Here is a 13,473-nt window from a genome sequence, read left to right on the forward strand (position 1 = left end):
TATACTGTTTTTTTGGGCCCAATTTAAGCTCTAATACCAACTCTACCTCTTCATAACACATTAAGACACATTAAACACATTAAGAGGTACAAAATTGATGAGTTCAGCACAGCTGTTAACTGAAAGCCTGAATTCCAGGTGACTCTACTTCATAAAACTGACTGAGAAAATCCAGCACAGCTGTATCTGTATAGTTATAGATGCCAGTTTAAATGCCAGTGCAGTAAATGATGGGACGCTGATGCCCCCGTGCCTCGGTCAGAACTACATGCCGGGATCTTGGGCGTGTACTGAGTGTAGTTCTGCACAGTCTGTGGGTTAGATACCCATCTCCTCTCTCAGTGCGCTGTTAAACTCCCGCTACACTGGACCCGGGTTCATTATCATTCTGCCCCGGCCTTCTCTCTGCCCATCAGCCCTGCTGGCAGCCCCAGCGTAGCGTAGCGTAGCACACTCCTGCACAAAGCGCTCCTCCCGGCCTGCTGACAGCTCTTCACACAGCTCCAGCTCCTGCCAACCACCCCCCCCTAAACACCCACCCCTCAGCACAACCAGCAGAACCAGCGCCAACTGCGCCAGCCCGCTCTCCATTAGCCTAAACAACATCATCAGTGGGCAGCCTGGCCACGGGCACAGCGTCCGCCTTTCATTTCCTTCAGATGACCACTCACTTTTTCCATTATCCAAACTCATTTTTATTAAAAATACAAACATTTTGATTGGTTCCTGGCAGGAGGTGGTATATGGGAATCGACCATTCCATCGAATAAGAGCCTTTTACTTCTTTTGATTCTTCCAAATGAAACTTATTTTTGTTTTCTCTGTTTAACTCTGTCTAATAACACATATTTAACTATTCAAAACATGTTCTGATCAAACTCCGGCAGCTTTACTTCATTTTTTACATGCTTTCTAATCTGAAAATGGTTACAGGTGACATTCCTGTTACTGGCACTCACTCCTGTCACTGGCACTCACTCCTGTCACTGGCACTCAGTCCTGTTACTGGAACTCACTCCTGTCACTGGAACTCACTCCTGTCACTGGCACTCACTCCTGTTACTGGCACTCAGTCCTGTTACTGGAACTCACTGCTGTCACTGGAACTCACTCCTGTCACTGGAACTCACTCCTGTCACTGGAACTCACTCCTGTTACTGCCACTCATTCCTGTTACTGGCACTCAGTCCTGTTACTGGAACTCACTCCTGTCACTGGAACTCACTCCTGTCACTGGCACTCAGTCCTGTTACTGGAACTCACTGCTGTTACTGGCACTCGTTCCTGTTACTGGCACTCGTTCTTGTTACTGGCACTCACTCCTGTTACTGGCACTCAGTCCTGTTACTGGCACTCAGTCCTGTTAATGGAACTCACTGCTGTTACTGGCACTCGTTCCTGTTACTGGCACTCGTTCTTGTTACTGGCACTCGTTCTTGTTACTGGCACTCGTTCTTGTTACTGGCACTCATTCCTGTTACTGGAACTCACTCCTGTCACTGGCACTTGTTCCTGTTACTGGCACTCACTCCTGTTACTGGAACTTACTGCTGTTACTGGCACTCGTTCCTGTTACTGGAACTCGTTCCTATTACTGGCACTCGTTCTTGTTACTGGCACTCACTCCTGTTACTGGCACTCACTCCTGTTACTGGCACTCACTCCTGTTACTGGAACTCACTCCTGTTACTGGAACTCACTCCTGTTACTGGCACTCACTCCTGTTACTGGAAGTCAGTCCTGTTACTGGAAGTCAGTCCTGTTACTGGAACTCACTCCTGTCACTGGCACTCACTCCTGTTACTGGCACTCAGTCCTGTTACTGGAACTCACTGCTGTTACTGGCACTCGTTCCTGTTACTGGCACTCGTTCTTGTTACTGGCACTCACTCCTGTTACTGCCACTCATTCCTGTTACTGGCACTCAGTCCTGTTACTGGAACTCACTCCTGTCACTGGAACTCACTCCTGTCACTGGCACTCAGTCCTGTTACTGGAACTCACTGCTGTTACTGGCACTCGTTCCTGTTACTGGCACTCGTTCTTGTTACTGGCACTCAGTCCTGTTACTGGCACTCAGTCCTGTTAATGGAACTCACTGCTGTTACTGGCACTCGTTCCTGTTACTGGCACTCATTCTTGTTACTGGCACTCACTCCTGTTACTGCCACTCATTCCTGTTACTGGCACTCATTCCTGTTACTGGAACTCACTCCTGTCACTGGCACTTGTTCCTGTTACTGGCACTCACTCCTGTTACTGGAACTTACTGCTGTTACTGGCACTCGTTCCTGTTACTGGAACTCGTTCCTATTACTGGCACTCGTTCTTGTTACTGGCACTCACTCCTGTTACTGGCACTCACTCCTGTTACTGGCACTCACTCCTGTTACTGGCACTCACTCCTGTTACTGGAACTCACTCCTGTTACTGGAACTCACTCCTGTTACTGGCACTCACTCCTGTTACTGGAAGTCAGTCCTGTTACTGGAAGTCAGTCCTGTTACTGGCACTCACTCCTGTTACTGGCACTCACTCCTGTTACTGGAACTCACTCCTGTTACTGGAACTCACTCCTGTTACTGGAACTCACTCCTGTTACTGGCACTCACTCCTGTTACTGGAACTCACTCCTGTTACTGGCACTCACTCCTGTTACTGGAAGTCAGTCCTGTTACTGGCACTCAGTCCTGTTACTGGAACTCACTCCTGTCACTGGAACTCACTCCTGTCACTGGCACTCAGTCCTGTTACTGGCACTCAGTCATGTTAATGGAACTCACTGCTGTTACTGGCACTCGTTCCTGTTACTGGCACTCGTTCTTGTTACTGGCACTCACTCCTGTTACTGCCACTCATTCCTGTTACTGGCATTCATTCCTGTTACTGGAACTCACTCCTGTCACTGGCACTTGTTCCTGTTACTGGCACTCACTCCTGTTACTGGAACTTACTGCTGTTACTGGCACTCGTTCCTGTTACTGGCACTCGTTCCTGTTACTGGCACTCGTTCTTGTTACTGGCACTCGTTCTTGTTACTGGCACTCACTCCTGTTACTGGCACTCACTCCTGTTACTGGAACTCACTCCTGTTACTGGCACTCACTCCTGTTACTGGAAGTCAGTCCTGTTACTGGAAGCCAGTCCTGTTACTGGAACTCACTCCTGTTACTGGCACTCACTCCTGTTACTGGCACTTGTTCCTTGATATTACATGATGTTAATGTTTTTTTTTTTTTTTAACTACATATCTTACTTTTGCAATTATTTTAGTATACAAGATACTATGTTTAATAATAAAATATATTTTAAACTTATTTTTTGTTTTCTTGCTTCAACTCTAAATCTAATAACACTCACTATTCAACTATTCAAAACATGTATTGATTAATCTCAGGCAGCCTTAAATTGATCAAATTTACTATTATGCAATTTATTAAACAAATAGAATAAGGAAAAAATGTGGTTTATAGTAACTAATATTCACATTAATCAGTCAATAAACCAGGGGACAATACTCAATCCTGTTACTGGAAGTCACTCCTGTTACAGGCACTCAGTCCTGTTACTCTTGATACACTGTGCTTAATAATAAAATGTATTTTAAACTTATTTTGTGTGCATGTTTATATATGTAATTTCCTAGGGACAGAAACAGCACAGATTTGGTGGAATATGCCTTAATTTACTTTTGTTCTGCAGAACTAAATCCTGAACTATCTGCTGAAATGTTGTCAAATTTGAAACCAGATTCTGCCCAAGCATATGTCTCAGACTGCCTTCCTTGAGTTTACAGCACAGCTTAAATGACCAGAAACAGAGCAAATGGCCAGATTTCCCCCAGTTTGTACACTGTGTCCCTACAGTTAAAGTGCAGTTGAATGAATGAAGTTCAACTTATATAGCACCTTTCTAGAAACCCAAGGATGCTTTACAATTTACACGTTTTACACACAAGCACATTACACATTAACACTCATCCACAACACCGGTGAGAAGCGGCAGCCAATAGCGCACAGCGTACTCTCAACCGGAAACAACCGTCCATCTGGAGGACTGCATCGGGCACTAAAGCAATTACCCAGAACAGAGTGCCAATCCATATCTGGGCACAGTCATCCACACACATTTTACACACACACACACACACACACACACACACAAACTTACATACATACCACACACTTTACACAAACACACCAGATCAATTTTTTAGAGTATTAAATTTTTCTGGACAATTTAGAGTATCCAATTTACCTGATCTCCATGTTTTTGGACTGTAGGAGGAAACCGGAGTCCCCGGAGGAAACCCACGCAGTTCATGTATTTTATCATAAAACCGGTTACATTTCCATCAAATTACAACAAATTACATTACTACATTAGCTCAGCTCTGTTTACTCTACTTATCTACTGCTGATCATAAAAAGAAGATAAAATAATGTTTTAAACTCTATTTAGACTCAGTCCAGACCCAAACTATGCAAAAATAACATTTTACAACTAAACCCCCTGATTGTAGCTGACTCCAACCTCAGCTCAAATTTGGCTCAAAAAAGGCTCATAAATCTGAGGAGTAGTTTGGGACGAGCACTGGGTGATGTATGGGTTTAGAGGCGGGGCAGGAGGGAGCTGATTGGGTTTAGCAGTGTTTCTCTGATAGCAGTGAGATGCAGATGGTTGGACGTCAGCAGGGGGGCGGTATTATTGATTGACTGATTTGCATATTGTGATGTACAGAGAAACATCATTCTCACCTATAGCACAGTTGAACCTGAGAGAACCTGAGAATAACAGCGTTTTTTTACAGTTTAGGAAATGTTGCAAACATTTTAAAGCAGGAATACACAGTTATTGGTTCTTGGTTTGGACATTTTGTGTGATTTGTGTGAAATCTATCACACTGAGATTTGTTGGATGGGAAAAACATGAACAGAATTTCAGAACTGAGGGTGAAAATTCAGATTTCAGATGCAGCCGATGAAAAACAGCCGAGAGAAACAAGCGGTGAATAAGGAACCAGAAGTGGCCCTTGTTCTCCGTTGGCCTGAAACCCTCTTTTGGCTCCTCTGTATCTGCAGTGATTGTCTCTTGGCTTGGTCTGATGTTAGATTTCAGCCTTTAAGCTCGTGGATTAGCTCTGTTTGTGTTCGCTGTGGTTGCCAGAGTTTTCAGTTCTCTGTTTAAATCCAGCGAGATGCCCTTTCTGAACACCAACCAAAACCATTTCCAATTCAAACCTCTCTCTTCTACAGCGCCTGTGTATCTACCTATCTAACTACCTGCTCTGCTTCTTCATAAAGAAGGCGTTTACAAGACATGCTACTCCAAATATAATGATGCACAGCTTTGACAAACACTGATATTTAAGAGTTAGCTAGTTAATTAGTGGTCAGTCGCTTTAAAATGTAATCAGATTAATTTTAACAATATTAAAAACTGTGATTAACTGTGATTAATCACACTTTTTCTTCTTAGGATGCATGTTTTTATAGTGGATTTTTAAATATATATGAAAGAATGAATGTAAGAATAAAATGTAATGTTAAGTACCACTTTAAAATAAAACAATTAGTTTATTAATGGTTACTAATTAGGTTGTAAATGCCTTAAAAATCATTAATAATCAGTTATAACACATACGTAGAAAGGGCAACAATGACCTGTTGTTTGCCAAATAGTGAATCACAGCCATCTATATTGTTAAACTTCAGATTTTGTCAGATACTCAACTTACTTTGTCTACTCCATCTAACTCAACTAACTCAGTCAGCATCAGTTTAACCATTTATCTCCCAAGTTTAATCATTTCATCCCTAACTCTGTCATTCATAAATAGCAGGTCATTGTTGCCCTTTCTACGTCTACTATGTGTTATAACTGATTATTAATTAATTTTAAGGCATTTACAACCTAATTAGTAACCATTAATAAACTAATTGTAAACCATTTATAAACCCTTTATAAAGGTAGTCTTATTTTAACGTGGTACCAATGTAATTATATTTATATTAGTGGTGTCTAGAATTAAAATACAGTATATACTTGTATGTTCGATGGTAGATAAAGCCGTAACGTGGGGCGCGGGAATAAAGAATTCATGATACATTTGAGAGAGGAAACTTTTTTTTTTTACTTTATTATAAACATCTCAGCCTGGTTGTGAGGATTTCTGAATTAGAGCTTAATTAATTGAGTATTAAAGAGCATTTTCACACCTGTAGTTGTGAAAGTTTCTATGATTTGGATCGGTTGATGAGTTTGTTTATTTGGAGCTTCAGTTTCTCCCTCTGTTCGGTTTTGCTTCACACAGGTATAAAAACCTAAACGCACCAAAATGTGCACCAATAAACCATTTGAGCACATCAGAGTCTCCTCTGATTGGTCAGAGCTGTATGCCCCTGCGCTTTTATACAGTGTTTTTACAAATATATTAAACAGAGTGGCCTGGACAGAGCAGTGAACGCTGCACATACCAAGCTCTCAGTGTGTAAACCGCATGGAGCAGCAGAGACAGTGTTTGTTCATAGCAGTATATTATCTGGCTAATATATCAGATTAAACTACGCCTAATCAGCAGTTTAGCTCCACTAAAATGGGTCGAGACTGCTGTCTTCTTATCATTTTCAGGTGCTAGGCAGCTGCTTAGAGGAGCCCATTGCTGCTGTTTTTGGAACATGTTTAGAACAGTCTGGGAATTTATAAAGCTTTAAATTTGAATTATCTGACCATTTCTAATGACTGAGTAAAAAATTCATAACTCATATCAGGCTTATTAAGGTCTGAGACCTGAGACCTTTTACAACACCAAACACACTATAGCTGTGTGGACTGGAATAGCTTTTATTGAAAAGACTTGAGGAAATACAGCTTCAGGGTTTGAGCACAGGCCAAAAAGAACAAAAACCACAAAATACTCAAAATAGACAAATAAATACCACTAACTGAAGTTAAAAATAACGAAACCAAAGTACACCAAAAAAACTCCACTCACCCCTACTTTACCCTAAAGATAAAACAGAATACTGTGACAAATTTAATAAACACACACAGCGTAAAATGGAAGTTCTGGGTTTCCCTGAGGAGGATGCTTTTCCAGGTCATCAAAGGGGTGGAGCCATAAATTCCTTTTCCAGACCTTTTTATAGTGAATTCTGGAGGCCAGTCATGATTGTGCACATAAGAGATGCATATAAAATAATATTATTACTGTAATCATGATCGTAACAGCTCATTGTAACATTAATTTTAACCTTTTCACGCCGCTATATGCACATTTTGGTAATGATGCTGACCTGCTCCTCTTCGCGGTATGATGCTGGCAGTGTTTTGGGTGGCATACGGTGAGGAAGCTTCATCAGTAGCTCAGCTTGGCTCTGCCGTCTCATTTTCAGCACATTATTCAGCCGAGCCGAGAACTCTGAGCAGTTATCACCTGGGTCCCGGCCTCGCTCCATCTGAGCCCTCACCCATAAACGCTGGCATCATCTGCGCTCGTGTATAAATACTCATGGTTCTGGAGCCTCTGAGGAGAGGGATGTTGTATTGATCCTCTTCATTATCTCACACTGCTGTGGGAAAAGCTCCAGAACCGAAAGTGTGGCGCCTCTGCTGAGACCGGGCCGATCGGTGGAGCTGAAGACTGGAGTAAATAATGCAGGAAATCTTGCGTGAAACCTAATAGTATCAGAGTGGATCTGGCCTAGCTTCAGGAATTGGTTTAAGCCTGCAGTGATTTAAAAGATTAGACAGAATCGTCTCTCTTGTCAGGAGGAGAAAAGTCTGTTTGCTGAGTCTCTGAAACTCTGCTCCAAATTTAAAGTTCCCAAACTAGAATCGCAGGCCAATTTTCTACTGTGCCCAGCACAAGTCTTCAGGCGGTTCTGAGGGTCTACAGGCCATTCTGAGAGTCTTTAGGCCATTCTGAGGGTCTACAGGCCATTCTGAGAGTCTTTAGGCCGTTCTGATAGTCTACAGGTCGTTCTGAGAGTCTACAGGTTGTTCTGAGAGTCTTCAGGCCTTTCTGAGTGTCTACAGGTCAGGTCGTTCTGAGAGTCTGCAGGCCATTTTGAGTGTCTACAGGCCGTTCTGAGAGTCTACAGGTCGTTCTGAGAGTCTACAGGTCATTCTGAGGGTCTTAAGGTTGTTCTGAACGTCTTTAGGCCATTCTGAGAGACTACAGGTCGTTCTGAGTGTCTTCAGGCTGTTTTGAAAGTCTTTAGGCAGTTCTGAGGGTCTACAGGCCGTTCTGAGAGTCTTCAGGTCGTATTGTGAGTCTTCAGGTCGTTCTGTGAGTCTTTACACCATTCTGTCAGTCTTTAGGCTGCTGTGAGGGTCTACAAGTCATTCTGAATGTCTTCAGGTCGTTCTAAAAGTCTAAAGACTCTGAACAGATATCCCAAAAGTTTTGCTCATATATTAGTTAATTATTATTATCAGTTAATACTTCTTGTAATATTCCCAAATTGTGTTTAATAGGGAAAAAACAAGTATTTTACATTCAAGTAGAAAAGTCCAAACCTTTGCAGCCAGGCTCTGTAGTCTGTTTTGGATGCCTCTCTGTGTTTGGTGGCTGGAGCTCAGCTGACCCCTCGAGAGCCAAGAACACTCCAACTGTGAAGTTCCCAGCCTGCGTCCTGACAGCGCTCTGAATTTACAAACACTGCTGGTGGGTACAGTGGGTTTATAAGCATGTTGGTGTAGCTGCCTGCCACAGTGAGCATTCTGCTGCTTTACTGTTTCTCCAGCATTCTGGGAGTTAGAAGGCTGTTCTCAGAGTCTTTCAGCCATTCTGAGAAACCTCAGGTGGTTCTGAGAGTCTACAGGCTGTTGTGATGGTCTTTAGGTCATTCTGCAAGTTTTCAGGTTGTTTTAAGTGTCTTTAGGCTATTGTGAAAGTGTTCAGGCTGTTGGGATAGTCTTTAGGCTCTTCTGGGAGTCTTCAGGCTGTTCTGAGAGTATTATGGTCATTTTTAAAGTGTTCAGGATAATCTGAGGGTCTTTAGGCCATTCTAAGAGTCTTAAGGCTGAGAGTCTTTGGGCTGTAATGAAAGTTTTCAGATCATTCTGAAAATCTTCAGGCTGTTCAAAATGTCTTTAGGCTGTTGTGAGTTTTCAGTTCGTTCTGAGGGTCTACAGGTTGTTCTCAGAGTCTTCAGGCCGTTCTACAAGTCTAAGGGCCTGAGAATCTTTGGGCCGTTCTGCAAGTCTTTCGCTCATTCAGAAAGTCACCAGGCTGCTCTGAGAGAATGCAGGCTATTCTTAGAGTCTTAAGGCAGTTCTGAGAGTATTTAGGTTATTTGTAAAGTCTTTGGGTGGTTCTGAGAGTCTTTGGGCCGTTCGGAGAGTCTTTGGGCCGTTCTGAGAGTCTTTAGGTCGTTCTGAGAGTCTTTGGGCCGTTCTGAGAGTCTTTAGGTCGTTCTGAGTCTTTAGGTCGTTCTGAGAGTCTTTGGGCCGTTGTGAGAGTCTTTGGGCCGTTGTGAGAGTCTTTGGGCCGTTGTGAGAGTCTTTAGGTCGTTCTGAGTCTTTAGGACGTTCTGAGAGTCTTTGGGTCGTTCTGATAGTCTTTGGGTCGTTCTGAGAGTGTAACGGCAGAGAGTTGAGAGTTTTTTGGCCATTCTGAGAGTCTTTTGGGTTTTTTTGCAAGTCTACAGGCCATTTTGAGAATCTTTGGGCCGTTCTATAGGTCATTTAGTAAGTTTTCAGGTTGTTTTGAGAGAATTCAGGCCATTCTAAGTGTCTTCAGGCCGTCTTCAGGTTTTTCTAAGTGTCTTTGTGCTGTTCTGAGTGTCTACAGGCCTTTCTGAGAGTCTACAGGCCATTCTGAGAGTCTTTGTGCCATTCGGAGATTCTTTGGGCCGTTCTGAGAGTTCCAGTTGTTCTGAGAGACCGTTTTAATGTCTACAGGCCGTTCTGAAACTCTTCAGGCCGTTCTGAGTCTTCAGGTCATTCTGGGTGGTCTGTACTTCAGTGTGAGGACCGCCGGATGCTGTGAGATACATTAGCGTGTGTACATTAGTTAAGATATCGGTGGATAGCGGATGTTTACGGCCGGGCGCGGTGCTCTCGGCGGGAGATGCCGGTGTGGAGCCGGCGTGTTCGGTGTTTTATTGCGGCGGGTTCTCGCTCTCGGGCCGTGTGATGTATCGGAGCTGTGGAGATGAATCTCTTTGCTGAAGTGCAGAGGATTCATCTCGCAGCAGATTCATCACCAGCCAGATACATCACAACACCAGCCTGCATCACACCATCAGAGAGAGAGAGAGAGAGATGGAGAGAGAGATGGAGAGAGTAGGGGAAAGTGAAGAGGAGGGAAGATAGAGACTTCTAAGGAGAACACTGAATACGAAATACTGTTTCAGAACAATGACACAGTCAGGTATTTCAGTTTGTATTTGCAGTAGAGAGGTGAACCATATGGCCTTAAAATAATTTCAAAATATAGTAAAAATATATTAATGTGTGCCAATCGCATTAAAAAAATTAAAAACATGTTACATCCTGCCTTAAACGAACACTTAAACTTTATTCTTACAAAAAAAATCCCGTCATAAAACATAATTTAATATCGTTAACAAAAAAAAAAAATGTGTAGAACATGCATCGCATTTCTGTAGCGCAGTAGCTATTTTTCTCTTTTTTTTTTTTAAATGTTGTACACTATTAGGGAGCCTTTTTCTAAGTGAACAAGGGCGTTGCCATGTTTTTCTAAAGTAATCAGAGTATGGATGCCCACAAAGGACAAATATGATGTTATTTTACACCACTGGGAGCCGCTAGATCCCATAGACACAGTGCAGAAATGCTAAGCAATGTCTCCAATAAATAAAAATAAACCCCAGCGATTCAAAAATACTCATTATTACACACATTATCAGCCACCAATATCAGGTTAAGAGCTGTTATTATTAAAATAAAAGCTTGCATATTTATATTTTCAAGCTAATATAAGGTATTTTAAGCTGAATAAAAGGTGGCCGAAAATAGGGGACCCTTTTAATTCTGCAGGTTTTTCCGCTAGGGGACGTTGAAGTAAACAAAACTGCAAATCTTATTGAGCTGTATTATTGAGATCCTCCAGAGCCGTAATGACTGTACCCCCACCGTTTCACCCGTTCCAGCTCTTTAATGCTCTTCTGATATCACTTTTATCACTGTGCTCTATCTGTGATGTGGAGTTAAATGAAGATAGTGATAGAAGACACTACAGAAGAATTAGAGAGCAGAAGAAGAAAAGAAGGGATGATTTTCCTTTATCCCTCCTTCCTTTTCTCTCATGATTAATTACCTTCAGCTCTGCCGGACCAGCTTATTAATTATTGGCCATAATATATAATCCCCCGAGAAAAAGATTAAGAGCAAGAGAGAACTCTCTCTCTCTCTTTCTATCTCTCTTTAACTGTATCTCTCTTTATTTCTCTCTCTCTTTCTCTCTCCCTCTCTCTTTCTCTACATCTTTCTCTCTCTCTCGTCTTTCTTTTTTCTGTCTTTCTTTATTTCTTTCTTTCTTACCTCTTTCTTTCTTCCTTTCCTTCCGCCATTCCCTCCCTATGCTTTTATTTGTTTTTCTTTCTTTATCATCTTATTTAATTTCATATAATCTCTTCTTTCTTTCCTTCCGACATTACTTCCTCTTTCTTTATTTGACTTTTTTCTATCTTTCTTTCTCATCTCATCTCTCTTTTTCTTTCTTTCTTTCTTTATTTCTTTTCATCTTTATTTCTCTGTCATTTAATCTCATTTCTTCTTTATTTCTTTCTTTCTTTTTTCTTTCCGTTTACCATTGTTTTTTTTTTCTCTTCATTTTTCTTTATTTCTCTTTCTTTCTTTCCTTTTGCCATTGCTTTTTTCTCTTCATCTTTCTTTCTTTCTTTCTTTCTTTCTTTCTTTCTTTCCAACATTTCTTTTTTTTCCTCCTCAATTTTCTTCCTTGCTTTCTTTATTTGTTTTTTTTCTGTATTTCTTTTTTCAATCTCCTTTTTTTTTCTTTTTTCTTTCTTTCTCTCTTTTTTGTTGTCAGTTATTGTAAACGTTTAGTAACTAAACTGTGCAACAGATCAGATTAAATTCAGTACAGAATATAATGTATACAGATCTTATGAGGTTTTATAATGTTAAAGTTTTTAAAAGACTGAAATCTCTGATCAGTAATAATATTAATAATCTATTGATCACCCGTTTCTCTCTCTGTGTGTTTGTGTGTGTGTGTGCGTGTGTGTGTGTGTAGCTGAGCTCGGGGGCGGTGCAGAGGGCGGTGTTTATGCAGTGTGTGCGCTGGTGTGTGTGGAGTCCGTTCTCAGATACTGAAGGAGCTCCGGAGAGCGTCTGTGTTAAACTGCAGGGCGGCGCTCTCCCCAACCCCAACGAGCTGATGATTTACACAACACACACACCACAGGTAAGAGTCTAACACACACACACACACACACACACACACAAACAGACTCCGCCTCTTTTTGAACATTACCGAGTTCTGATACATCAGCTCACAGACGCAGCCTTGTACTGATCCACATCACCCTTTAGTGATGTGGGAAGAGAGCGTCATCAACCCATCCGGAGGGAGTAGGGTCAATTTTCCTCTTTCGGGGCTCCTGCAGCTGATGGCTAAGAAGTGGCTCATAGTGGCAGCGCTCTATACCGCTGGACATCTCTGCGCCTGTACAGTATTTTATTTTATCCCACAAAATTACACAATATATGAAGAAATCAGACTTCATTATCAGAAAAACAGCTGAATAATGTTACAAATGGACCTTAAACAGAGATACGCAAACAACTTTAACACGACTACATTTTTAATAGTCTTATAAACACTACAAATGGACCTAAAATACTCAATGTTTAAGTATTTAAAAGAGATATTTCTCAAAAGCTCTATTGCACAAGTAAGACACAGGTTTAATATTAATTTACAATATCTTATTATTAAAGACATTGGAGGAATTACAGTATTAAAATCAGCCCCAATTCTGTTCTTTCTCCAGTTAAGAAATAAATTGAGTTCAGTGTGCATTAAAAATGACGCTTTAAACTACAGTGTTAATATATGTAAAAGAGCTAAAGTTCTTCCTCGTATTTAGAGTTTTAGGGAACTTTTCTCCGAGCTGTGGATCGATTTCACAATTCCATTTCTCTCACTCAAGTGTGTCATTCCAGTGTATTAGCTTTTTATGCTGGAACAGATTTTAATAACACTTTTTCAGAAATTTTAGAAATGAAAAGGGTACCATGATATAAGAGCAGATACATGTTTTATTAAACCCCAAATTCACCAAATACAAAAAATACAGGAATCAAAATCAATATCTACAAACTCCTCAATTGATAAATGCAAAAAACACCCAGTCTTTTAAATTCTTTTGTTTTGAAGAGGATCTTCAAAATAAAATGGATAATTCTAACCAGGTCTGGCTGAAGTAGTGCTTAGATGTCCATATAAATCCTGAGAAAGGTAGTGAAACAGCAAACAAA

The 13,473-nt window shown here is 41.3% G+C and overlaps 1 protein-coding gene across 4 annotated transcripts in view; it reads left to right on the forward strand.

The window, feature by feature from the left end:
• Positions 1–13,473, forward strand: part of nphp4 (nephronophthisis 4) — a 313,994-nt gene that overhangs the window by 168,455 nt on the left and 132,066 nt on the right. For all 4 annotated transcript variants that reach the window (XM_022670986.2, XM_022670983.2, XM_022670984.2 and 1 more), the window contains exon 10: positions 12,227–12,397. In XM_022670986.2, the coding sequence (XP_022526707.2) occupies positions 12,227–12,397 (171 nt within the window). The remainder of the gene's footprint in view (positions 1–12,226; positions 12,398–13,473) is intronic.

Source organism: Astyanax mexicanus, chromosome 12 (assembly GCF_023375975.1).
Source record: "Astyanax mexicanus isolate ESR-SI-001 chromosome 12, AstMex3_surface, whole genome shotgun sequence".
NCBI lineage: Eukaryota > Metazoa > Chordata > Actinopteri > Characiformes > Acestrorhamphidae > Astyanax > Astyanax mexicanus.